At 52.0% G+C, this 26,263-nt stretch overlaps 1 protein-coding gene across 1 annotated transcript; it reads left to right on the forward strand.

Annotated features, from left to right (window-relative positions):
* Positions 1-694: 694 nt before the first annotated feature.
* Wnt9a (Wnt family member 9A) lies at positions 695-26,244 on the forward strand. Its single transcript, XM_040748734.1, has 4 exons — positions 695-856; positions 19,174-19,430; positions 20,124-20,386; positions 23,579-26,244. Exons 1-4 carry the CDS (start codon positions 762-764, stop codon positions 24,059-24,061), a joined length of 1,098 nt encoding a protein of 365 aa, XP_040604668.1. The 5' UTR covers positions 695-761; the 3' UTR covers positions 24,062-26,244.
* The last annotated feature ends 19 nt before the right edge of the window (positions 26,245-26,263 follow it).

Here is a 26,263-nt window from a genome sequence, read left to right on the forward strand (position 1 = left end):
ATCTTCCACCCTGTTTGGGGGGTGAGGTTCCTGGGTGTCAGTGATATCTATAGCTGGTAGTCAGAGGGGTCCTAAGGACCGTATCGCCCCATTCTTTGGTCTAAGTTAGCCACAGCGCCCGCTATGCAGAAATGCCCTTTTGGTCTCCCTTCGAGGGATCGCCTTTCCATTCCTCCAGGCACAGCACCCCAACTTTCAGCAGAGGCTCCCTCTTGGCAAAATCTCCGGCGAGAGGATTCGCGCCCCCGCGCTGTAATCCGGAGGCTAACGTCGCCAAGACATCTAGTCACCACCCCTCAAGCACAGTCGTCTACATTTTCCCGGCTTTCGGATGCTTTTCCCGGTGGCCAACAGCCGGCCCCAACAGTCGGGAGACTCCCTGGAGCTCGCACTTGTGTCCCAGTTGCACACGCCTAGCCCGGAGTCTACCCTTGTTCGGTCTCCCGGTTCCCGCTCGGCCGCTCCTTCTGGCCCCGTTACTCGGCCCGGGTTCCCACCGAGCCACGTGCCCAGCCCTCCCCACGGCGCGCCCCAGGCCCGCCCCGCGAGCCGAGCGGCTCGGCGGCGGCGGGCGCGCAGCTCGGGTTTCGGCCCGCCCCCGGCGCCGGCGTGACCCCTCCTCTGGGGCGCGAGCGGGCCAGGCCCAGCTGGCCGGCGCCCCGCCCCGCGGCCGCGGTTGCGGACGCTATAAGAGGGCGGCGGTCGCGGCGCGCCCTGCGCGGAGCCCGGAGCGCGATGGTCAGCCGCCGCAGCGCGGCAAGATGCTGGATGGGTCCCTTCTGGCGCGCTGGCTGGCCGCGGCCTTCGGGCTGACGCTGCTGCTCGCCGCGCTGCGCCCTTCGGCCGCCTACTTCGGGTAGGTGCCCGCGGCGGGCGGCCGCGCGAGGGCGGGCGAGGGCGGCGGGGCCGGACAGGGGCATCGAGCCCGGGGCAGCACCCGCCAGGTGCTCGGCGGGGTACACGGGTGGCTTGGAGTTGTTAGTTGGCAGCGAGCGCGCCTCTTGGTCCGCAGGTCGTTGCCCGCCGTGCGCCCTAGAGATAGAGGGGCGGGTGTCCCCGACGGGCTTGCGCGGGGCCGCGGTCCGCGGTGACTCCGGAGTCGCCGCGGCCGCCTTAGGCCGCGGTGTTCTTGCCAAAAGGCTGGAGCCTCCCTGGCCCCTGCCCACTACCCCCCTTCTCTCCTGGAAAAGTTAATTTAACAACAACAAAAAAACACGTACAAAATCCAGATGTTCCTTGCACAGAGCCCCAAAGGGGAGAAAAAACCCTCCAAGCTGGAGAAATTTATTTTTCTTGCGCTTTCTTCTGGCGCCCGCCCGAGCCCGGCCCCGACCTCGGCCCTCGGGAACACGTCTGGGAGACCTGGCCCGGGGAGTGAACGCCGCCGCTGTCCCGCGGGGTCGCCGCCTGCACTCGCTTGTCTCTGCACTAGCAGTTTTGCCGCGTTGCTGGGCGCGTTTCTTCGCCTTTAGCTCCTTTCGTCCCTCCCTTTCTACTCCCCTTCCCAGGTCTGGGATGCCTGAACCCAGCGATCTTTAGAGGGACACCCTATGCACTTTGAGTTCGCCGAGGTCCTAGGTGGTAACCATGAGAGGCAGCGTCCCAGCCTTCTCCTCCCTCCCTGCTTCTCATCCCCGCACTGATCCTCTGGGAGCTATGGTTGGCCCCTCGGGTCGCAGCCCCCGTCCTGGGTGCCCTGGACTGCTCTTGGGCCGCCGCCCTTCGCCGGTCACCTGTTCCCTCGCCCCTGGCTGCGGTGCCCGCTCGCAGCGGTGTGGCCGGCAGAGGGCCCCGTTGGTCCAGGAATCTGGCACCCGCCAGGGCAGGGAGAGGCGGCTGGGCTAAGGAGCCCTGCAGGTGTATCCTGTTCTCAAAGAAAATAAAATATTTTCATGGGAAAATTTCCCTTTGTGTTTTTCTTTCTCCTCCTTTCTCCTCATCTGTCCATTTCTTCTGGGTTGTCTTCCAGGGTCAGTTCCACGTCTCGGTTCCCAGGGTCTCCCCCACCCTGGTTCCCCTGGCTTCCACTGTGGATCCAGCCCCTGGGCCTTAGCCTGGCACGCCCCTGCACACCATCTGTGCAGCCCTAAGCCTCACCCGCGGGCAAGAGGGAGGGCTGAGGATGGCCGTCTGGCCGCAGGTCCGCGGTGAGTCACAGCAGCTCATCAGCCAGCTGTGCCTTCCTCTCTTCTGGCCCAGCCGGGCTTCTGACACACCCTGGGCTTGCATGGGCGGTCACTTTGCTCCTTCTGGGACCTCTGCTGCAGGTCTTGTGGCCCCAGGACCCAGAACTTACTGATGATGGGGTTGGAGTACTGGCTGGCTGCACTGCCCTCATCCAATTCTTTGTTATCCTCTCTTTGCTGTCTCTATGCCTTGCGTCTCGGGAAAGTTCTCTCTCTAGGGGTGTTGGTACCCTTTGATTCTATGGCAGGGTTTAAGCACAGGATAGCTGGCTTCCAAGCAGGTACTGAAGACATTAGTATTGTTATGGCTTGGGTCAACCCCCTTCCTAGCTCTCTGTCCCAAAGGGCACCTCAAGGAAAGCCCAGCATGACTATGAGTGCTCCTCTCCCAGCTGCCCTGGAGACCAACTTGGTTTAGAGGAAGAGCTCTAATAAACTAAAGATGCACAGAGTGGATACCTGTTGAACCAAGAGCCAGGGGAAACCTGGGAGGACAGGCTAGCTGACTTGGGTTTCTCTGAGAGTTGATTTCTGATGAGTATATATGAATGTATGTAGCTGTTGTTATTGTTGTATTATGTATGTTGGGGGCACAAGATGTGTCTAGAGGTCCCACCCCTGCCTCAACCAAGGGAGGAGATGAGTCTGGGAACCCTGAAAGGCCTAGCAGGCTTAGAGCTGGAGGGGGAGCCTGAGGGTGTGCCCATGAGAATGTGGTGTGCTTGTGTCCCTTCCCAACTGGAGAGGGAGTGGAGAGTAGGGAGAAGGAGTTGGAATCTGGGGCTCTCCTCTCCCTTCCCCCTCTCCAAAGCTCTGCCTGGCACGGAGGCTCCCAGGCAGGAACACGGCTCCAGTTACAGCCCAGGAACCCAGAGAGGAGAGGCTGGCCCGGGGGAGGGTCACGTGGCTACAGGAGCCCTCCCCACCCCCTCCCTGAGCTGCAACCCAACCCTGCAGCTCTGGCTGCCCTTCCCTTCTAGAGGCCTCTGGCCACCCTGCTGCTGGACCCCTCCAGGCTGGCCACCAGCCATGGGGAAGGGGCTCCCCTCTCTTCCTCCCTTGGCCCAGCTTTGCATCCCAGTCAGTTCAGCAGATCAGCAGGTGGCAATTCCATTAGCTTCTTGTAGAGCTGCTGCCTGCTGCAGGCCCGAGTTCCTGAGGCCAGTCGGAGGTCACATGTGGGTTGGGGACACAGACACAGAGCCTCTAGAGGCTTTGCTTCCCTCACCTCCTGTATCTTGCTGGGAATTGACAGGTGAGAGGATTGGTGTGATCAAACCTGGAACAGACCTGTGACTCCTTTCCCCTGCTAGATTGCAGGGAATCTAGAAATGAGGTCCCAGACTAAGTGGAGATCAGGATTAAGAACTCCCAGCAGAGGCCTTTGGGAGTTCAGAGACTTTCACCCTGTTTTCTTGAAAAGAACTAGGAAGGTGCATTATAAACCTTACAATTCCCTTTCATTTCTCTGTTCTGGCCATAGGCATCCGTTTTCTAATATGGATGCCTATATGTCTCCTTCTGAAAGACACTCTCACTTGGGACCTCTGTGGACTATTTGTGGCTCAGTGGTATCAGGGCCTACCAAGGTCCTCTTTCTGTTATTGAGTATAACTCACATCCCGAGAAACTCCCCCAGCTCCGCGGTTTGGGGTATATTCACAAAACTGTCAGCCATCACAACTGTCTAATTCCAGAACATTTTCCTCACCCCAGAAACCTCATACCCACTCAGCAGGCACTCCCCGCTCCCCTCCCTCCAGCCCCTGGCAACCACTAATCTTTCTGTCTCCATGGATTTTCCTATTCTGGACTCCTTGTAGAAGTGGGACATACGCTCTGCGGCCTTTGTGTCTGGCTTCTTTCATTCGGTGTCATGTTATTGGAGGCTCATCCATGTTGTAGCGTGAATCAGTGTTTCACTCCTTTTTATGACCGAATCGATTATACAACAGTTAGAAAACAGCCCTGTTTGTCAGTTGATGACTATTTGGGTCGTTTCACCATTTGGTTATTTCTCCTAATGTTGCTGTGAATGTCAGTACCCCCCATATCTGTGTTTGTGGTTCTTGGGGAGCTCCTATCTAGAAGTAGAATTGCCAGGTCCTCAGGCAATTCTACTTTACACTTCTTGAGGAACTGCCAAAATGTTGTCCCAAGTAGTTACAATATTTTATATCCCTCCCATAAAAGTACAGGGGTCCAATTTCTCCATGTCATCACCAAACACATTCTGGTTTTTTTCATTGTTGTTTTTAATTCTAGCCATCCTAGTGGGTGTGAAGCATGTGTCCTTGTGGGTTTGGTGGCTGGTGGTACTGGTAGCCTTTTGTAGGCTTCTTGTTTGATTGGTTTGGGATTTTTTTTTTGAGACAGGGTCTCTTCAATATATTGCCCTGGCTATCCTAGAACTCACTAATGTAGACCAGGCTAACTTTCAACTTAGACAGATATGCTTGACTGTGTCTCTGGAGTGCTGAGATTAAAGGAATTGAAGGCCACGGTTCGCAGGCTTCTTGACCAATAGTATACCTCCTTTAGAGAACCATCTGTTCAGTCCTTTTGCCCTTTTAAAAGTTGGGTTATTTGGTTTGTTGTTATGTGTGAGAGCTCTTTACATATTCTGGATCTCTCCTAGATAGAGAAGTTTTATTTCTTTCATCCCATACACACAGGTAGCTAGCTGCCTTTCTTGTGCCTGCCCCAACCTGACTGTAAGGGTGCAGGGGCATCCTTTATTTATGAAACTTCTGGGTACTAGAGAAACTAGACGAGGAAGATCCTCCCAGGTCAAAAGGGCAGGAGACTGTCCCATCCGTCATTCTTACTCTAGAGCCTGGGTGGGAAGACCCTGTGGTCATTTGTCCAAGTCTAATGGCTCTTTGGACAAGGGGACCCAAGTAGCTCCTAGAGTCAGAGAAGGCTGGGAAGGGTTCCAGGCAGGATGCTGGATCTGCGAGCACAGACACTCACTCTAAGCTATATGGAGTGTTCACTCTATGTGTTGCGGTACAAGAGAGGTTCCAAGAAGTCAGGAGTCTGGGTCCATCCAGGAGCTGAGTAGGTATGAGCTGCAGCATCTCTGGGGGCTTAGGGACACACTGGAAGGTCAGGCCTAGGTCAGGAGTGGCCGCTGAAGTTGGGATCAGGTGTATCCATGGAGCTGCTGGGTTCAGAACACCCTAGGATGCTCACAGGCCTTTGGGAGGTCAACAGAGTGTGGCACCCAAGTATTGGGGCTTTGCAGGGCAGCAATGGGAGCAGACAGACTGGCCTTGGAGGCCTCTGCCAAGGGGCTCAGTGGGGAAGACCTTTTGGCAGAGGATTAGGAGAAACCAAGAAGTGGGTGAGGGGAGGAGGGCTCCCTGGGGCCTGCTCAGGTGGAGGTAGAGCCAGCATTCCTTTGCATCTCCCCAATAACCCCCCCAAGTGACCAGCTGAAGTTGGAGTTGCTAGGCTTCCCAGCTAGGCTGTATGGCAGGTGTGGCATGAGCCCCAGGTAGGAGCTGGTTACCTTCATTCTGCATTAGCAACCACTTATCCCCTCCCCTCCAGCTGCCCTTGAGTTTCCATCTGCAAGTTCCTGGAATTGGCAGGTGGGGGAGGGCTTTGCCTTGGACTCCCTCACCCTGGTCAAGCCCAGACCCCCGGTCTAGGGTGCACAGTGCCCTCATGTGCCTTGAGGGAATGGGAAGTGGTGTTCTGCAGCAGTGTGGTGGGATTTAAGGGAAGGCCAGCCCGGGGCCACCTGGCCCCCCTCAGCTGTGTGAGCAGATGTCCTGCTCACAGCCGGCAGCAGTCTGGACGGGGAGACAGCTGGCCTAATCTTGCTCCTGTCCTCACCATACGCTCTGCCTCCTGCCTTGTCCTGGGCAGGACCTGGTAGGTGCCAGGGAGCATCTAGGTGGCCTAAGGCCCCAGGCACCTTTTGCCTCTGCCTTTGCCTCTCTGCCAACCCCCAGGTTTGGCCATCATGGGTAAGGTGTGCAGGTAATTTGTACCCTAGGAAAGAATGTACAAGGATAGATTCCTCCCAGGGAGGCCCTGAACCCTGGAGAGTGATGAGCTGATAAGGGGTAGGTGGAGGGGGGCAGCCAGGCCCGCCTGGCTCCTCGCTAGAAAGACGACACCTGTTGACAGGCTCCCTGCACTTGCCCTCTGAGTCCAGCCTGCCGGGCACCCGCTGCCTTTGTGTATTGTGCCGTGTGGCGGGTGCCCTGCTGGTGCCCGGCTGGCTGCAGCAAGCTCTGGACAAGGCACAGTTGTCTGAGTAGTCAGAGAAGCTTCTGGCGTGAGACTTAGAGCCCTGTGGATGAAACCAGGCCTCCTGAAGCACTTAAGTGGACTGTTTTGGGGGAGATTCCTGCTGGGAAGTTGGGGGTGAAATCAGCATTAGCCTGGCTTACTGCCTCTACAACAGTCCAAATGTGTCAATCTTTCCCTAATTCAGCTCTGGGCATATAGGATGGTCCCTTATGAGCTTCTTCTTAGCTATGCACTATGACCCCTAGTTCAAGGCTACTACCAGCCTAAGGCCATTGGAGGACCCTCTGTTCCCCTGGGGGTGTCTGCATTTCTTATTGATCTGATAGTCTAGCCTGGTATACTACCCTGACTGGAGTCAACCTGACTTCACCTACTAGATGTGTCTTAGAAGAGGTGTAGTTCCAAGCTTATGGCTGCCCAGCTGGCATGCCATCCTACCTTCTGGCATGTCTGAGATCATTATGAGGAAGGGGCCTGTGCATGTGGATGAACACTCATGGGAAATTCAGAAACTACCCATGGCTGACTGCCCCCATGGCAGGTGTCTGGGGACAGGCTCACCATACTCGCCGATCTGGGTGGCTCCAGACTGCCCTGCCCCTGTGACCCACAGGCCTGGCCCCTCTGGCAAGGTCCCTGCTGGCCCTATGCCCCTACCCACAGGAGGAAACCCAGCTGCCCAGCTGGCAGCCTAAGCACCTTGGGTCAGGCAGCCAGACGAGGCGATGGAAAAGGCAAGCCGCAAGCTGCATTTGTTTTTCATCTCAATACCTGAGGTCGGAGCAGCTAGGGGAAGTGGGCTGGAGGTCTGGCCCAGGACACGATGCTTGCTAGAAGCTTCCACAGCCTGAGGACATTGGGGCCATCTGCATCCTGGCAGATGGGGATGTGGAGATGGGAACCCCCTAGTCACAAGACTGGGTAGCTAGGGGGATAGTCCTTTAGAGAGGATTGCTGTGTGCGGTCACGCTCGTGGCTGCTGAGGGTCCCACAGCTCTGCCTGCTTTCAGTGTCGCAGGCCTATGGGAAGGCTGCTGCTGGACACAGAGGTGGCTCTTCTGGGAAGTTCTGCTCCCATCTTCTTCCCAGGGATCCAGTGCAGCACTGTGGCACCAAAACATGCTTGCCTGTGATGGATGGGGTCTGCTGGACAGCACCTTGGATCCTGGAGTGGTAGCTAGATGGTGCTTGTTTCTCCCACAGTCCCCAGGAGCTTGGCTCCTCCGGGGCAGTGGGCAGTGAGGGAGGGAGACTGAATGGCTGCCCATTTGTAGCCTTTGACCAGTGTCTCTGTGGAGAACATCCCTGGCCTTGTCCTGGGCGCATTGCCACCCCCAGGGACATGGAGGTACTCGGGTTGGAAGAGGAACTGCGGGAGGGCGGAGGGTTAATCTCAGTTCCGTCTCTCAGTGCTGGAATTTGTTTTGATTTTGTTTCACACAGAAATTAAATGCTGTCTGGCGGAGCTGAGGTTTCCTCGGCTGGGCGCTGTGGCTTCTGGAACTGCACCCTTGGCTCCCTCCACCCTAGCCCAGGGGAGAGCTGGTTCCCTGGCAGGGTGGCCCCGGGGGTGGCCTAGCTTGTTGGTGGGATGGAGTACTGTGAGAGCAACTCTGGGGGCCTGCTGTATAAGGACTGCCCGTCTGCCTGCCTGTGTGGGGGAACAGCTTGGGCTGCAGGACTGGGGGTACTCTCCCATCTTGAGCTATCCTTAGCTCTTGATCACCTAGCTAGTGCTCCAAGGAGGCATCTGGGTCCCTAAGCAGTCACAGCCTCCAGCCTGTCCGGGACTCAGGAGCAGTCACCGGCTCTTATCTCTCTAGAGGCCTAAAAGGATCTCTGCTAAGTTCCTGAAGATCAGTGAGGGCATGGGGTTCTTGGTGGACCACCTCTCAGCATTCTCGGGGGTCAGCAGTCTTAAGTCATTTCTACTCCAGGGGACTTTGTGGGTTGGAATGGCAGTTCTGTCACATGTGGTTCAGTGTGCCACAACTTCTTCCTTCTCTCCAGCTGGCCTTACATCTTCTGGAGTAGCTGCAACTTGAATGATGGAGAAGGTGTGAGTGCTTGGGATGCTTGGGTTACTGGGAGGGTGTGGGCATCCCCTGGAGACTGTGTTGGGCTTCTTGCCAAGGAAGCAATCTTAAGTTAGGCCCGTTTGTGGGCTAGATTGGGGGCTGCTGTTGGATCCTGGTCTTCTCTGGCTTCTTCTAGATAGTGCAGGCTTGGCCATGTCACTTTAGCCTCTGCCCTTTAGAGTCCTGCCTGTATATGGAGTGAAAATACCTACCAAACCCATCAAGATGAGAACATCTGAGGGTATAAGTACCTTAGTTTTAGTCATGATGGCCACGTCATCTTGTTGAAAACAGTTGAAGCTGGATTTGTGTGTGTGTGTGTGTGTGTGTGTGTGTGTGTGTGTGTGTGTGTGTCTATGGGCATATGTGAATGTGTGTGAGCGTATGTGTATCTGTGTGAATGTGTTTGTGTTGTATGTGTCTTGGTATGTGCGTGAATGCGCCTGTGTGCATGTTTCTGTAGGGGTTGCCTATGTATATGGGGGTGTATGTGCATATGTGTGTATGAAGATGGTTAATGTTGAAACTTCACCAATAAGGTGAAGCCCATAGATATAGATCCATAGAGATGACAAGGTTGTCTTGGAACCTCTCACGGGAGAAAGGACAGCAGAGGCCAGTGTCTGCTACAGCAGGGAACGCTCAGTGGAGACTTTCCAACAGCCATCAGGACCCCCAAACTTGTAGGACACCTGATGATGGCCTGGTCTCTAGCACCATCCAGGGTCCAGCTTTGCTTGGACTTAACTTATTCTGAGTTTGGGACTATCATGGCTACAACAGCCTGACTACCCGATATGGGAACAATTTCTGTGGGCTAGGTAAGGGGCTGTTGTTGGATCCTGCTCTGTACAAGTGACTACACACCAGTGTGGTATGTTAAAGCAGCAAGAATTTGTTTTCTGTCTGTCCTAGAGACTCAAAGTCTGAATTCAAGGTATTGGCTCTTCCTGAAACTCCTGTGCAAATCCTTCCTGTCTCCTCCAACTCCTGGGACCCTCACTATTTTTTTATGGAGTGTCTTTGTGCATGTGCACACATGCATGCATGTGTACATGTGAATGTGTATGTGTCCACATGTCCACACCAGATATCTTCCTCCACATTATGTTTTAAAACAGGGTCTCTTGCTGAACCTGCAGCCCACCAGCTAAGCTAGATTGGCCATCAGGACCTAGGGATCCATCCACCTATCTCGACCGTGCCCACTCAGCACCGGCATTGCAGATGCAGGGCACCCATACCAGGCCTTTACATGAGTGCTGGAGCTCTGAACGTAGGTCCTCATGCTTCTACAGTAAGTCTTTGGCCTACTGAGTCATCTCTCCGGGGCTGCACCACTTTTTCTTACAAGGGCATCCGCTGCTCATTTCAGGGGCCTGGATTTCAGGACTCTGACCTTCATGATATCTGCAAAGTTTCCATATGACTGCTTCTTGAGGCTCTGGGTAGATGTCTATCTTGTGGGGTCACCATTTACCCCCATCTCCATGTTTTTTACTTTATTTCAACTTGTTCATGGCAAAGACAGCGAGCAGCTTGCCGTCTAGGGTAACCAGACATGGATGGAGAAGCAGCCACAGCCACACCAGGCTCTCCAGCATCACGTTCATGCTTGCTGCGCTTTACCTGGAGGGTGGGGAGTCATGATGAGAGGAGATAGACTAGGAATCTCTGTACAGAAAGAACCCACAAAAAGACTGACCCAGCAGTTTGGGAACACCAAACAACCAGGGGAAAAGTGCCAGTGACAGATGGATTGAGAAGCAGATTCAAAACAGCTGAAGGGAATTAGCACACTGGGCGCCGGTCAGAAGAAATTACCAAGGGTGGTGGAGAGGCAGACAGATGTGGGACAGAGACGCTACCTCCCTACTGGGAAGGTCCAGCGCAGGAGAGGGAGCTGGATGGGACAGGGCTGCTATTCTGAGGGAGAGGGCAAGCACTTTCCAAAATAAAGCAATACAGACAATTCAAGAAACAGTGGATGGGTAAAAGCCAGACAGAGAATGAGAGTGAATGTCACAGGAATTTATTCAACCATGGAACATCTGTGGATACTGAAGACAGTTGTGAGAGGAGCCAGGAAGAACAAGACACAGATGACATGATGTTCATGGGAGCCAGGGGGCTGACACTCACTTTGGCAGCTTGCCCACCCCATCCCTAGAAGTACAGAGAGAATGGCCTCTGTGAGGTGACAGGTGAGACGGTGATGTCGGTAACAAGCTGGATCTAAAGTACATAATAGATTTCATTGGTGGCAAGAATGGTGAACTTGCATTGGTCTTGGGCCAGTGACAATCTCCTGTCAAGGAGAGCCGAGAAAATGGTAGGAGTATTAAATACTAAATAGTAATGAGTAGAGGGGGAGTTGGGGTATCCCTAAGGTGAAATAAAGAGAAGATTTAAAGTGGGCAGATACCTTCCACAGACTTGATGAAAGAAAACTGCAAACCAAGCCCTTGACCTAATAGGTCAGCACTCCATGGTAAGGTTGACCAAAGAGCGAGTGATCCAGTGCATGGTGATGAAGGCTCCTGGTGAGACCCCATCAAAACACGAGGATTCGGGAGTTGAGTGCATGAGAAGAAACATACAGACTCAGGTGCAGACGGTGGGGCATCTAGAGAGACAAAGGGGACCTAGCTAGCCTGCTGATGAGCTTGGGAGCGGGGTTCTGTATGGAAACCTGAGGCAGTGACTCAGGCTCTGTGTAGTTTCCTGAAGTAGTGGCTTGGGCTCTGTAGGATGAACTCAGGCTGAGTTGGATTCTGTGTTGATCTGTGTGTGCTTCCGACTCAGGCTGTGACTTGGGCTCTGTGTGGCCTTCTGGCACTAGGGATGCAGCTGCAGGTTAGCAGTGACTGGAATGGTGACAGTTGATGCCTTCCTTGCTTAAGTCTGAGATGGAGTGAGGCTTGGAAGTGCCGAGCAGAATTCCATCACAAGGAATGAAAGCCTTTTAAAGCCAAACACAAAGGCAGCCATGGGAAGACAGTTGACAGTGGCAGTGCCATGTGCCTAAAGTCGGAGCGCTGCAGCATGCTGCACCCTGATGAAGGGCCAGGAAACTCTGGTGATGTGGAGTGGGGCAGCTGCTTTGAAGAACACGCTGACAGTTCCTGGAGGGTCCCTGACCCAGCAGTTTCATCCCAGAGACACCCACAAGAAACAGAACAGGTCCACATGAATTCAAAGGCAGAAACAATCCAAGCGCCCATCCATCAGTGAATAAACAAGCAACATGTCCTTCCACACAAGGGAATGTTTCCAACTAAAGTAAAGGACTCTTAATATTCTTTACCGTGGATGAGCCAGGAGAGTGTGACTTAGCGAAACAAACCAGCTACGAAAGACAGCTGTTGCCTGGCTCCATTCAAATGAAGCACTCAGAGTGGCTCAGTTGGTGAAGTGCTTGCTATGCAAGCACAGGGACCACGACCCCCTAGGACCCATGTAAAAGTACAGGTGTGAAGGTGCGATGTCTGCCCGTCACCCCAGGGTTGGGGATACAGACTGGAGGGTCCCGAGTGCTTGCTGGCTATGCAGCCTGCCCTCATTGACAAACTCTAGATTCAGTGAGAGGCCCTGTCTCAAAAAATAAGGTGGAGGGCTGGCAAGATGATTCATCAGGTAAGGGTACTTGCTGCCAAATCTGATAAACCGAGTTTGAACCCCAAGACCCACATAGTGGAAAGAAAAAACCTACATGTGCAAGTTATCCCTCTGATCTCCACATATGCACCATGGCACACAAACACCGCCACACAGAGAAATTAAAAATTTAAATTCATTTTTATTACTATCTTGTCTGCATGCATATATGTGTACCACATACATAAAAGTGCCCATGGAAGCCAGAAGAGGGTGTCAGGTCCCCTGAAAGTGGAGTTACAGACAATTGTGAGCCGCCAGGCAGGTGCTAGGAACTTAACCTGGGTTATGTGTAAGAGTAATGAGTGCTTTTAGCAACTGAGCCATCACTCCGGCCCCCTAAATAAATGTTTATGTTACTTTGTTTTGAGACAGGGTCTCACTGTGTAGCCCTGTTTATCCTGGAGCTACATCTATAGACCAGGCTAGCCTTGTCTCAGAGATCGGCCTCCCTCCTGTCTCCCAAACCCTGGAATTAAAGCTGTGTACCACCACAGCCAGCTATGGAAGAAGTCCTAAATTTAATGCTGACTATTGTTATATGTGTCTGTGAATAATACATCAACAGTCTTTAAATGTGTGGGTTTAGTGGCAGGTGATTTAGTCCCAATAAGGGTGTTACAAGACAAGAGGTAGCAGAGTGGAGTGAGAACTGTTCCAAGGACCAGTTCAGGGTGGAAAAGGTATTCTTGCACAGTTAGTGGAAGCATAAAATAGTCAGGCCATTCCTCAGGAAATTAAAAATCGAAACAGCCATGCTATCAAAGAAGTGAACTCAGTGTGTTCAAGAGCCCAGATTCCCACATGCTGTATGAGGGTGGGCGCGGTCAAGCTGTGTTCTATGCTGACCTCCCTGGCGGTGCACAGACTGCTCCAGTAGTCCCCATGCTGTAGATGGGCCTCTTGAGCCGCCTCCTCCTGCTTCATTGAGATTTTGTATCTTCTTACCAACACCTCCCCAGCTCACCTGGTCACCACTGTCCACTACTTCTGAGTTGAGCTTTCTCACCTTGCTCTTTTGCGTGTACTTGTCTTTCTGTGTTTGGCTAACTTCACCTAGCATAATGATCTCTAGTTCCTCATGAATTACCATAAATGACATGATTTCTTCCATGATGTGGTGTGCTGTGCCTTTGCTATCTATATATAAGTTGATGGACACAAGGATGTTTCCATTTGTCTGTTCTTGTGAAGGTGATGTAAACACAGAGGTGCAGGTGTTTCCAACATAGTGACTTCGTTTCCTCTAGAGATATGCCTAGGAGTAGGGTAGCTGGAGTGGTGGTCTGAATGACAATGGCCCGTGAGGCTCATATGTTTGAATACTCAGTCCCCAGTTGGAACTGTTTGAGAAGGATTAGGAGGCATGGCTTTGTTGGAAGTAGGTGTGTCACTGCAAGTGGGCTTTGAGGTTTTAAAACCCCATGCCACTTCCAGTTAGCTCTCTGCCTCATGATTGTGTCTCAAGATATAAGCCCTCAGCTACTGCTCTACCGCCATGCCTGCTTACCTGCTGCTATGCTCCCTGACATTAATGATCATGGAGTCACCCCCTGGAACTGTGAGCCTTCAATAAACCCTTCTATAAATTGCATTGGTCATGGTGTTTTATCATGGCAACAGAAAAGTAACTAAGACGGTGATCATATTGTAGTTCTAGTTTTGTTTTGGCTTCAGGATCCTCCCTACTTCCTTCCACAGTGGCTGCCCTAATTTCCATCCCTTCCAGTGTCAGTCAGAGCCACATGCTTGTGGTTAGGTGATATCTTACTGAGGTTTTGATTGGCATTTCCCTAATGATTAGAAGCAAGGAATATTTTCCTTGTATGTATGTTTTGGAGTCATGCTCTTGGTTAGTTGCTATTGTTGTTTTTTGTTTGTTTGTTCATTTATTTTTGTTTTAATGTGTACTGGTGTTTTGTCTGCAAGTATGTTTGTGGACCATGTGTATACTGTGCCCACAGAGGCCAGAGGAGAGCACTGGTCCCTTGAGATGAGTTTCAGACGGATGGGAATTGAACCCAGGTCCTCTGGAAGAGCAGAGTGTTCTTAATCACTGAGCCATTCAAGGGGTTATTTTTTGCTACTGAATTGGATGCTAGCCCCTTCTCAGAGAGTCACCTCCTGCTCTGCAGCGTCTCTCTGTTGATGCTTCCTTGCCCTGTAGAAGCATCTTAACTTTGTGCAGTCCTGTTTTCTGTTTTTGCTTCATTCAGTGTGCTCTTAGAGTTATGTTAAAACAACAAAACTACCAAGATCAGTCATTTCCACTGTATTTTAGAAGTTAGTTTAGACTAAGATTTAGATAATTATAATCCACTTTTGGTCATCGTCATCTTCTCCTTCTTCTTGATTTATTTCATTTTATATGTATTAGTGTTTTGTCTGCATGAGGGTATGTATACCACACATGTCTAGTGCCCATGGAGGTCAGAAGAGGGTATCAGATCATTTATGGATGATTGTAAGTCACTATATTCATTCTGGGAATTGAATCCCAGTCCTCTGCAAGTGCAATGTGTGCTCTTAAACCATTGAACCATGTCTTTTGAGTCAGGGTCTCATGTCACTCAGACCGGTCTCAGTCTCACTATGTAGCCAAGGGTAGACTTGAGATCAGATCCTCCTGCCACTACTGCCCAGGTTCTGGAATGCACTCTGCCAATGGAACTGCATCTTCAGTCCCCTGTGTAACCCACTGGAATTGGTGTGTTTGTGTGTGTCTGTGTCTGTGTGTGTATATGTGTGTGTGTGTGTGTGTGTGTGTGTGTGTGTGTGTGTGTGTGTGTGTCAGGATGAGGGGTCTATGTATAGATAGATACAGAATCAGAGAAACCGACATGGTATGTGATTGAATTACAGACTTCAGTTTCCAGAAGTCCATGTAGAGTGCATGAGGCCCCTGGACTCAGGAGAAATGCACACTTCTGCCTGGAAAGATGTGTGTGCCCAGCTGGGTGGCTGTGCTGAGCTGTGCAGCTGGCTCTGTCTGCCATGTTAGGCCAGACACCACCAGGGCTGGGCGGCAGCTGCGTTGAGCCTGGCAGCAGGTGCTCTGTGTGTGGCAGGCAGCTGGTCCGGTGGGCAGGGCCTATACTATGCCAGGACAGGATACAGGAGATGCTATCCAGACTTCAGGGCCACAACCTCTGGGTGGAGAGCCATATAGGAAGGCACTTGCCACATGTTTGTGAAGAAGCCATCTGTGTCCAGAGATGCACACAGCTGTGCAGAAAAGAAGGTGCTCCCCCCAGGTGGCCTGTCCTCTGTCTCCAAGCCTGTCTGCAGGCTGCTGGGCATGCCTTCTGTGGGGTAGGCTCCGCGCTGGCACAGGGCTGTTGCTCACTCAAGGCACAGTGGATCAAGCAGACCCTACTTCTTTCTCAATGCCCTCCAGCACTGTGTCCTACTGTGTAAGGGCTATGTGGCATAGTGACTTAAGATAGGTTACGTCTTGAGAAACCTATGGCATGTTGTAAGTAAAAAAACAGATGCACTATTTCCACCCCCCACATCCCAAGCTCAGGCCAGCCCACTGCACACACTCAGAGTGTGGGGGCATAATCAACACCAAGCCTGTTTCATCATAGGCTGACCACCCATGTCACTTCTGAGCATTGGTGCTCCTCTGAGGGTCCTGGGGCCAGCTGCAAGGAGCTTCATGCTGAACAATGCACAGGAAGGAGCAGAAAGCAAATCCAAGTGCCATTTCTACTGGATTCCTGTCACTTTCCTGCCATTGTAAAGTCAAACTTTTATAAATGAGAACATCTTGGTAAGGGCTACTATTGCTGTGATGGAACACCATGACCAAAGCAGCTTGGGAAGAAGACTTATTAGTCTTACATGCTTCCTCATCACTGTTCGTCAGGAAGTCAGGACAGGAACTCAAACAGGGCAGGAACCTGGAGGCAGGAGCTGATGCAGAACCCACAGAAGAGTACTGCTAACTGGCTTATTCCCTATGGTTTGCTCAGTCTGCTTTCTTATAGAACCCAGAACCACCCCCAGGGATGGCCCCGCCCACAATGGCTTGGGTCCTCCCACGTCAATAACTAATTAAGAAAATGCAGTTGAGCTTATGGAGGTATTTCCTCATTTGAGATCCCTCTTCTCCAGTGATCTTAGTTTGTGTCAAGTTGACAAAAAACTAGCAGGAACAGACCTTCTGTAGCTCAAACTTCTCATCGCCTGTTTTCTTCTCTTCTCCTCTCCTTTCCCTCTTTCTGCTTTTCTGTCTGGGTCTCACTTTTTGGCCCAAGATGACATTGAACTCACATTCCTCCTTCCTCAGCCTCCTGAGTGGCTGGGATGGCATGCCTGAGCCATTGTGTGTGTGTGTGTGTGTGTGTGTGTGTGTGTGTGTGTGTGTGTGTGTGTTTCCAGTAGAGATGAGTGCCTGAGTTCTAAGAGCAGTTGTATTTTCTTTTTTAAAAAAGTCTGCGTTGGGGGTTGGGGAGTGTGCATGTGTGCCACGAAATGCATGTGATGTCACATGACAGCTCTCAGGAATTGGTTCTCTCCTCCCACCACATGGGTTCTGGGTATCAGACTTAGGTTGGCAGGCTTGCTAGCAGGACTCTTAACCTGCTGAGCCCTGCATTGATCCCTGCAGCAGTCCTCTCTTGTGAATTGTGTTTTTGACAGGATCTCTTTGCTCTGGATGTCCTGAACTCACTTTGTAGACTAGGCTATCCACGAACTCACAGAGATCTGCCTGCCTCTGCTTCCTGAGTGCAGGGATTAAATGTGTGTGCTACCACTGCCCAGCTATTTTCTTCATTTTTAACTGATATATAAAAAATGTGCATATTAAAGGGGAGTCAGTGATGTTTTCATATGTGCAGGTGTTCTTTTTTTTTTTTTTTTTTTTTTTTTACGAGACAGGGTTTCTCTGTATTGTTTTGGAGGCTGTCGGTCCAGCCTGGCCTCGAACTCACAGAGATCCGCCTGCCTCTGCCTCCCGAGTGCTGGGATTAAAGGCGTGTGCCACCACCGCCCGGCTCTGTGCAGGTGTTCTTTGGTTTTGAAGTTAGAGTAAGCACTGTCTCCTAATATACCTCAGTTCTCTAATTTTCAAAATCTTTCTAGATTTTTGGGACACATAGTACATTATTGTCATCTATTATGTTAGTAACTTTTGCATCCCCATAACTAAAATATCCAGCAGAAACAACTTAAGGGAGGGTGTGTTCAGGTTCACTGTTTTAGAGAGTTTCAGTCCATCATGGTGGGTGAGGCAGGGTGGGGCAGTGAGGCAGAGGTTGTTTACCTTACTCTGGACCAGGAAGCCAAGGATGTGACTAGAACCAAGGGCTGAGTGTAGCTATCTAAGACCCACCCCTATGGCCCACATCTACCAGTCATGCCACATTTCCACACTTCCTGAAGGCTCCCAAAATAATGCCACCACCTGGAGACCAAAGCATGGGCCCAGGGAGGGCATTTCACACACAAGGTACAGCAGTATGCAGTCACTCTCAGATGACACAACACCAGAACCTCTTACTGCTGTCTCTTCTTGTGGCTATTCATTTATAGGAAGATCTATGTCCATAGTCACACATGTACACACACACACACACACACACACATTTATAGGAAGATCTATGTCCACAGTCACACATGTGCACGCACACACACACACACACACACACACGTGCGTGCACTCACACACTCACAGAGTTGGGTTTATGCTGGGAAATAAACTGCAGACAGCTTCCAAGATTGTCTACTGCCCTTTTATTTCCTTGACCTTTGTAGCACCCTGAAGGTTTTTAGTCCAGGTATTCAGATACATTCACCCCTAATACCAGTACTCAGTCGCAAGGAAGGACATACTTCATCCTGGTTATTTTATGACCCTATGTCTTTTCTTCTAACCCTTATATGGGCTGTTTTGCATTTGATGCTGGTCCTCTGGGAACCTTGCTCTGGCTAGGCGGTCCCAGCCCTCTCAGTCAGGCACTCCAGACCCCCAAATTCTAGCCCTGTTTCTGTGCCCCTGAATGTTGTCATTCTGATAACGTGCCTTCAAGATATCTGCACTGAGTTCATCCAGAGCCAAAAAGGATTCTGAGACAAAGTCAGCTCCAGTAGGACAGTAGGGACAGCTGGCCCAGACAGGGACCCTGGTCTCTTCAAGTCCCTGCTTACATGGTGATACATGTTTGCTCAAGAATTCAGGGGCACCCTGTCTTCAGTCCCCTCGGCCGGAGCATGAACTGATGTTGTCTGGACATGCCCAGGCTATCGAGGTATCAGAGGATGCTACACAGTCCCTTTCAGCATTCCTGTTTCTACCTCTTTTCTCCTTTTTTCCCCTTTCCCTGTCCATGAAAGAGCTCTTAGAAGCTAGAGGTGAAGGTTTGGAGCGTGCTTCTCCGGGGGCCAGTGTGCCCACACTCCTGAGGCTGACACTACCATGGCCAGACCACATGGCATCCAAAACAGACTTCAGGGGATCAGGGAGAAGAAGGGAGCGCAGGATGCTCCTGCCTGGTAATAGCACAGGGTTGGGTCTCCAAGCTAGGGAGGAAGACAGTATGGACATAGCCTGCGGTCCGAGTTCCTTTCTTACTGTAGTTAGTCCCACACTGCTGTGCTGTTGAGAGTGTGACTGGGGATTGGTCCTTATCCATCAATGCTGATATCAACTGGAACTGTTAGGACAACTACATAGCTGTTGGAGGCTGTGCCTGGGCAGCTGCGAGGGCCTTGGATTACCTGGGAGCCTCTCCGGCATTCTGTAGGGAACAGGGCAGTGCTGATAGGTATGAGAGCAGGCAGGTTCAGGGGTGATCCCTGTGCACTGCCTGATGCTTTCTGGGCTCCCTAGGGCTGGATGCTCCCGTCTTACCACTCCTGTCCTCTTACTTAGCATAGTGTGCTGGTTCCTCTGTTCCCAGGGAGACTCTCAGACACTTCAGCCCAGACAGTTCTCCCCACCCTATGACAGGGGCTCACTCTCTTCTCTCTGTCCTTAGGCTAACAGGCAGTGAACCCCTGACTATCCTCCCTCTGACCCTGGAGACTGAGGCCGCAGCCCAAGCACACTACAAGGCCTGTGACAGGCTGAAGCTGGAACGCAAACAGCGTCGCATGTGCCGCAGGGACCCAGGTGTGGCCGAGACACTGGTGGAGGCTGTGAGCATGAGTGCACTGGAGTGCCAGTACCAGTTCCGCTTCGAGCGTTGGAACTGCACCCTGGAGGGCCGCTACCGAGCTAGCCTGCTCAAGCGAGGTAAGCTCTCGCTTGCTTCCCTTCAGCCACACCCTCCCGTCTCTCCCTGCCATGTGTGTACAGGTGACAGCATACCATCAGTGTTGACTGAAAGCGTCAGGCCCAGACCAAACCCTCCTTACCCCTCCCCTCCTTCCACTGGGCACAGGAGCTCATGGGAGTCTCTTCATAACCTTAAAAACTGAAGACCTGAAGGAACAGGGGTTAATTCAGTGGTAGAGTACTTGCCAATATTTGTGCATAGAAAGATAACAGATGATTGATAATAAATAGATGATATATAGACATGGTTAGACAATAGGAAATGCACAGATAAATGATTGATAGATGATGAGCATAATGAAAATAGGTGGATGGATAGATAGATAGATAGATAGATAGATAGATAGATAGATAGATAGATAGATGACAGATGATACACAGGTTAGTAGAGGACCTGAGGTCTAAGACTGTATTTGTCAAGGACCCTAGAGTCAGGCCAAGACACTGGGGACCTGGATGAGATCTGTGACCACCAAGCCAGAGGTACCACATTAGACTCTGAAGTCTTAATCCTAGCCTGTCCTACACTACTGAAATCTTGGCTCTCTCTCCAGGTGCCTGCCAAAGGCCCTCAAAGGCACAGTACCCTAATCCCTACCTAGCTAGCACGCATGTGTAATTGGGCCTCACTAACTCTACTGCTGTCCCCAGGCTTCAAGGAGACTGCCTTCCTCTATGCCATTTCTTCTGCGGGCCTGACCCATGCACTGGCCAAGGCATGCAGTGCAGGACGCATGGAGCGCTGTACCTGTGATGAGGCTCCTGACCTGGAAAACCGTGAGGCCTGGCAGTGGGGAGGCTGTGGGGACAACCTCAAGTACAGCAGCAAGTTTGTCAAGGAGTTCCTGGGCCGGCGGTCTAGCAAGGATCTGCGAGCCCGAGTGGACTTCCACAACAACCTCGTGGGTGTGAAGGCAAGCTGGGCGGGGCACAGGGCAGGATCGGGGTGGGGGGATTGCTGTGTCTGACAGGAGCTGGGACCCAGTGAGTATTTTAAGGTTGGGCACTAAGTATATAGGACCGGGAGAGAGGCTTGGGTACAGGGAAGCTGGGGCTGGGCATGGCGTGGATGGAGTAAGACTGAATAGGCTGAGGAACATAGTGTCAGTGGGTAGGACCCAAGAGGAGAAAGGACTGGGAGGAGGCAGGGGCTGCTTTTCTTTTTCTTTTTTAATGTTTATTTATTTATTTATTTATTTATTTATTTATTTATTTATTTATTTAATGTACACTGTTGTTTTGCTTTTATATACTCTATATGTGGGTGTCAGATACCCTGGAATTGGAGTTACAGACAGTTGTGAGCTACCATGTGGATCCTGGGAATTAAACCCAGGTCCTCTGGAAGAGCAGCAGTGCTCTTAACCACTGAGCCATCCCTCCAACCCCCAGGAGCTGCTTTTCTAGCCATGCGGTTCCAGCCAGAGTCCTGGAATCCTGCTTAGCTGTGGGACAGATGCTGTCACTAGGCATGGAGGTGCCTCATGGTGGTCTAGGGAAGGGTCTTTGTCACTTTCTGCACCTGTTCCTGGCAAGTCAAGGATCTGGAGATCATCTCTCTGGACAGTCTGCCCTGTGGTGATATATTATTTATGATTTATTAAAGCTTGCCTGAGCCGGGCGTTGGTGGCGCACGCCTTTAATCCCAGTACTCGGGAGGCAGAGGCAGGCGGATCTCTGTGAGTTCGAGGCCAGGCTGGACCGACAGCCTCCAAAACAGAGAAGCCCTGTCTCGTAAAAACCAAAAAAAAAAAAAAAAAAGCTTGCCTGAAGAAAAACAAAGCAGCCGAGCTACCAGAGAGCTCTTACCTTTAACAGGACTGGGACATTCCTGTTCTCAGCCTGGCTGGAGAATGAATGCCTCCTGACTTATACACCTTTATATATAACATATACTTATATGCTGTCTTATATACCTTTCATGAGTCCTGGAATTAAAAGTGTGAGCTATATTTCTCTTTTAGACTCAGTCTTATGTAGATCTGGGTGGCCTTGGACTCACAGAAATGTCTATCTCTTAATCTTGAGTCCTAGGGTTAAAGGTGTGTACCACCACCGACTCCTAGCTTCTGACTGCTGGGGTTAAAGGTGTGTGCCTGGCTTCTGGCTTCTATGGCTTGTGGCTGACTTTGCTTTCTCAGTCCTCAGGAAGCTTTAATAAAGCATAAATAAAATATCACTACACTGCCCCAGAAGCTGGTGGTTTGTATCCTGTGTGCCAAGGTGACCTGCAGTGTCACCCCAGAAGTAGAGAGCAGTATAGTATACGGGAGGCTCCAAGGAAGAGCTGAGGGTACAGGACACATTTGCCCAGGGTTCCCAGTGTTGTTTGTGGCCAAGAGTCTGTTCTGGAAGGCAGAAATACAACTCTAAAAACAAGCAAAAGGGGGATTTATTATCTCTCTAGTAGGCCTTTGAGGTGCTGTGGCTTCAGGCATGGCCAAGCTCTGGAGTTGTCTAGACTCTTGAATGTCTTTAAGGTCACTTGCAGCTTGAAGCTCCTGGTTTATCTGTTGCAGAATGGGACCAAGATAGAACCCTGTGCACCCCCACCCCACCTCATCCTTTTTGGGGGGGGGACAGAGTTTCTCTATGTAGCCTTAGAGCATGTCCTGGCACTGGCTTTGTAGACCAGGCTGTCCTCAAACTCACAGAAATCCACCTGCCTCTGCCTCCTGAATGCTGGAATATAAGGCATGCACCACCATCACCACCCACCTCATCTTTGAATGACCCAAATTCCAAACTCTAGCCTGGGCTTGGGAAAGCAGGGTCCGTACCTCCCTCAGGAGCTGGGGGTCTGTCTTCCTCCCCTTGCCTGGCTTTGCATCTCCAGCCTGGGGAGGACAGCAAGGTAATTAGAGCCCGTCCCGCCCTGAGCTCCTTGTTATTGAGTAATCAGAGTTCTGAGTTTCCCACTTATTAAAGGATTGGTCTGCCTCCTTTCCAACCAGTGCCTTCCCAGGCCCAGGCTAGTGGGGAGGGAAGCCCAGGAGGGCAGATTCAATCTCCAAGGCCAGGCTGTTCTTTTCTTTCCTGCTGGGCCCTCCCTCTCCACCTTCCCCTTTTGAGCTATTAATGAAAAGTCAGAATGTGTGAGTGTGCTCCGTCAGCTACTGCTCCCAGGCAGTCACACTTTAATTAAATCTGTCCTGGTTTCTCAGGAGAGCCTGGTTAAGTGGGACTCTGTGTTTGCCTGGCAGGAGAGGGAGGAAGTAGCTACACTTCTTAATCCCCCTCCAATGGACACTCCTGGGGGCCAGCTTGGGAGCTCACAGTGGCCTAGGGCCCACCTGGGAAGAGGTTTCCCCCTCCATCCCACAACTCTCTAATATTTGAAACAGCATTTGGAGGGACCCTGGGCATGAGAGGTCAGGCAGAAGATCCTTCAGGCGAAGCCCTAAGTCCTGAGAAGGGATGGGCCTGGCCAGGGTTCCCTGGCATCTCACCAGACCTGGCTCCACCTGCTTCAACCTATGGTCACGGAGCAGAGCGAGGGATGTAGCCTCTCCTGGGGAATTGGCCTTGGAAGGTCTCCTAGGTGCAGCGTTTTCTTAAGAAGTTCCCTTTATTTCTCATTTTTTGTGCATCTCCTCCCGCCCTATCACAGGCTGACCCTTAAGTGGGTAGGGCTTGAGTTATATCCACCTAGAGCTCGGTACTCAGGAGGGGTGTGGTCAGTCTAGACAGAGAGCCCTGCCTGGGGGATCCTTGTCTTCATCTACCAATGAGTGTGCTGAGACCAGAACCAGGAGACCCTGACAAGGCTGTAATTGTTGGTGGCAGGACAGGGATGCTTATAAGATCAGGTAGGAAGTGTCTCAAAGGGAGTGTGGGCCAGCCTGTGCTCACAGAGGTCCATCCTGGAAGTCAAGGTACTGGCCTTAGGGCCTCTGTCCCCTGGCATTCCTGGGGACAGAGCCAGCCAATGAATCTGTTTGCTGGACGTCCTGTGTGTTGCACAGTGCTGACCCCTGCTGGCCAGGCTCTGTCTAGGTCTCTGTGAGGGTTGCACAGTGGGCAATAAGGGTGGTCTAAGGTTCCAGCCTCTCTGATGTTTCTGGGTCTTCCTGGCATGCTCCTTATGCTCCTGCTCCCCTCTGCAGGTAATAAAGGCCGGAGTAGAGACCACCTGCAAATGCCATGGCGTATCTGGCTCCTGCACGGTGCGCACCTGTTGGCGGCAGCTCGCACCCTTCCACGAGGTGGGCAAGCACCTGAAACACAAATATGAGACAGCGCTCAAGGTGGGCAGCACTACCAATGAAGCCACCGGCGAGGCTGGTGCCATCTCCCCACCACGGGGCAGGGCCTCTGGGTCAGGAGGTGGTGACCCACTGCCCCGAACACCAGAGCTGGTGCACCTGGATGACTCTCCCAGCTTCTGCCTGGCTGGCCGCTTTTCCCCTGGCACTGCAGGCCGCAGGTGCCACCGTGAGAAGAACTGTGAGAGTATCTGTTGTGGCCGTGGCCACAACACACAGAGCCGTGTGGTGACAAGGCCCTGCCAATGCCAGGTGCGCTGGTGCTGCTATGTGGAGTGCAGGCAGTGTACACAGCGAGAGGAGGTCTACACCTGCAAGGGCTGACCTGAGGCCCAGGGGCCCTGCCATAAGGGATACGGGCTTTGCACACAGTACCAGAAGAGTTCTACACCTGTAGGAGCTGACCCCTGGGCTCTGCCCAGCCCTTCTGCAGGGGTGTAGGCGTTGCACATAGTGCAAGGGGTCTTAACCTGCATAGAGTGAGCCCTGCGGGTCCAGCCTATCCTGCTGTGTGGGGCACTCGTGTCACAACAACACAGAAGGTCTGCAAGGAAGGAGAGGTGCCCCTAGCACACTTGGGCCCTGGTATGTGGACAGCTGGTTGGCTGTCTAACTTCTCAAAGGCCCAGAGGGCGGGGCTGGCCCCTGTCTGGCTTCCTCAACACTTTTGCTTATGCCTTGGGCCTGAGCTTCCTCCCCTTGACCCGAGAGCGTTGCAGTAATGCTTTCCCAGTTGCCTCCATCCCAGACACATCAGTCCCGAGTATAGCCCTTTGAGGGACCAGTGTGTTGACTGGCCCTCCCTGCCTCTTGACGTCTTCTGAGGCTTGGAGGGCAGGTGCACCTTCATAATCACATGGCTGCCATTCTGGCCCAGCAGCCTGATGCCAGCACTGTCTTCAGAAAGTCAAACCACTAGGAGAGAGCAGCCACTCTGACTCCAGGGCCCAGCCTCCGGCTCTCTGACCCTGAGCACTTCTTTGGAGTATCAGTGACTTTTAAATTATTATTATTTAACTAATATAGTAATTATTATTTTCTCTATACCCTTGACTCCCAATCTGTGACTTTTTCCTCTGACCTGCCCCAGGCCCAGCCAAGCCAATCTGGGAGGCCCTGCCTTCCTGTTCCTCTGTACTCTCTTCTCCTGCTTGCTCTAGTTTGAAACCACTAAATCAAGGTCATGCTTGGAAAGAAATAAAGCAATGGAGCCTAGCCATGGCCCTCAGAGCTTCTGGAACCCCACTCCCCCCTTCTTACCTGGGGGCCAGAGACCCTTGGTGTGGTCCCTGCTCTGTACCCTGCAGGTGACCAGGTTGTCGGATATGGATTGTGGAGTCTAGGGTGCTGGAGGCATGGGCCTGGTGGCAGAGGCAGGATTAGCTTTCGAATGTCCATCTCAGAAAGCCACACTTGCTCTGTGTCACCAAGAGAGGTATGGAGGGACAGACACACTTGCTGTCATCAGGTCATGCTGATGTCTTTGCAGGGGAAAGGTGGCTACACTGAGCTGGTGAGTGTGTGTGCATGGGTGTGTGAGTGTGCGAGTGTGTGTACTCTGAGCTGTCATGATGGGCATCCAGCTAGCCTGTGCCCCTCTGCAATATGGTGACTTGTTAGCTCCCAGAAAGCCCAGCCTTAGCTTTGTGTGGGAATCCCGTGGCTCCATAGGCTAGAGTGTGGGCAGGTGGCAGTCGTGGAGGCAGGAACTACTGAGAAAGGAGTGACTCCCTTGGAGCTCCAGGGGTCCAGAATGCCCAGTGTGGGGTGATGGCAGGACTGTGTCTTAAAAGGAAACCTATTTATGTGGATGAGGGCCGCTGGTCCCTATTGGATGTGTAAATAGCAATGTGTATTCTCCTGTGGTTCATGATAGCCCACCAATGACTGCCACGTTTCCAGGATGAGCGTCTGAGTGGCAGTATGCAGCGGCTGGCGGCTGGGGCTGCGTGCAGCCAGCGCTTCTCAGCTGTGTCCAGTCACAGTGTCACCACAGACTGGAGCTTCATCTCTGTAGGGTCTGGGGAAAGGAGCCTACCAGCTCAGAGGAGGAATATTTTTACCAAATACCACATTTAGCTCTATGTCCTCAGTATTCAGAAAAGGATTTTTTAAAACAAGGCGGAATGAGAATGTCTGCCGGCTGGTTTGTTTCTGTATAAATATATACTAGAATGTCTTTCTGGATGAAGCAACTCCCACAGGCCGGAGCCTCTTTGATCTTCTTCTCTTCTATGGGCAGTAGAGTGAGCGGCTGCCCTGCTCCCGCCGGCCACCCAGGGTATGCTGGCTCTGAGGCTCACTGCTGGCCCGCCTGGCAGGGCAATGGACCCACAAGGGAGCGCTGTCTTTGTGTGGAGTCTTGTGCAGCCTGTGATTTCTCTACCTCATCTGTGTGGCGAGTAGGTGTGAACCTGAGTGACTGCAGAGAATGTATTTATTTAACAGCTTTGTGTAACAAAACCAGAAACAAATGGAAACACTAAATAAATGTATTTTAAATTATAGACAACCCAAGTCTGCTGC

The sequence above is a fragment of the Mesocricetus auratus genome, unplaced genomic scaffold (assembly GCF_017639785.1).
Source record: "Mesocricetus auratus isolate SY011 unplaced genomic scaffold, BCM_Maur_2.0 Super-Scaffold_100007, whole genome shotgun sequence".
NCBI lineage: Eukaryota > Metazoa > Chordata > Mammalia > Rodentia > Cricetidae > Mesocricetus > Mesocricetus auratus.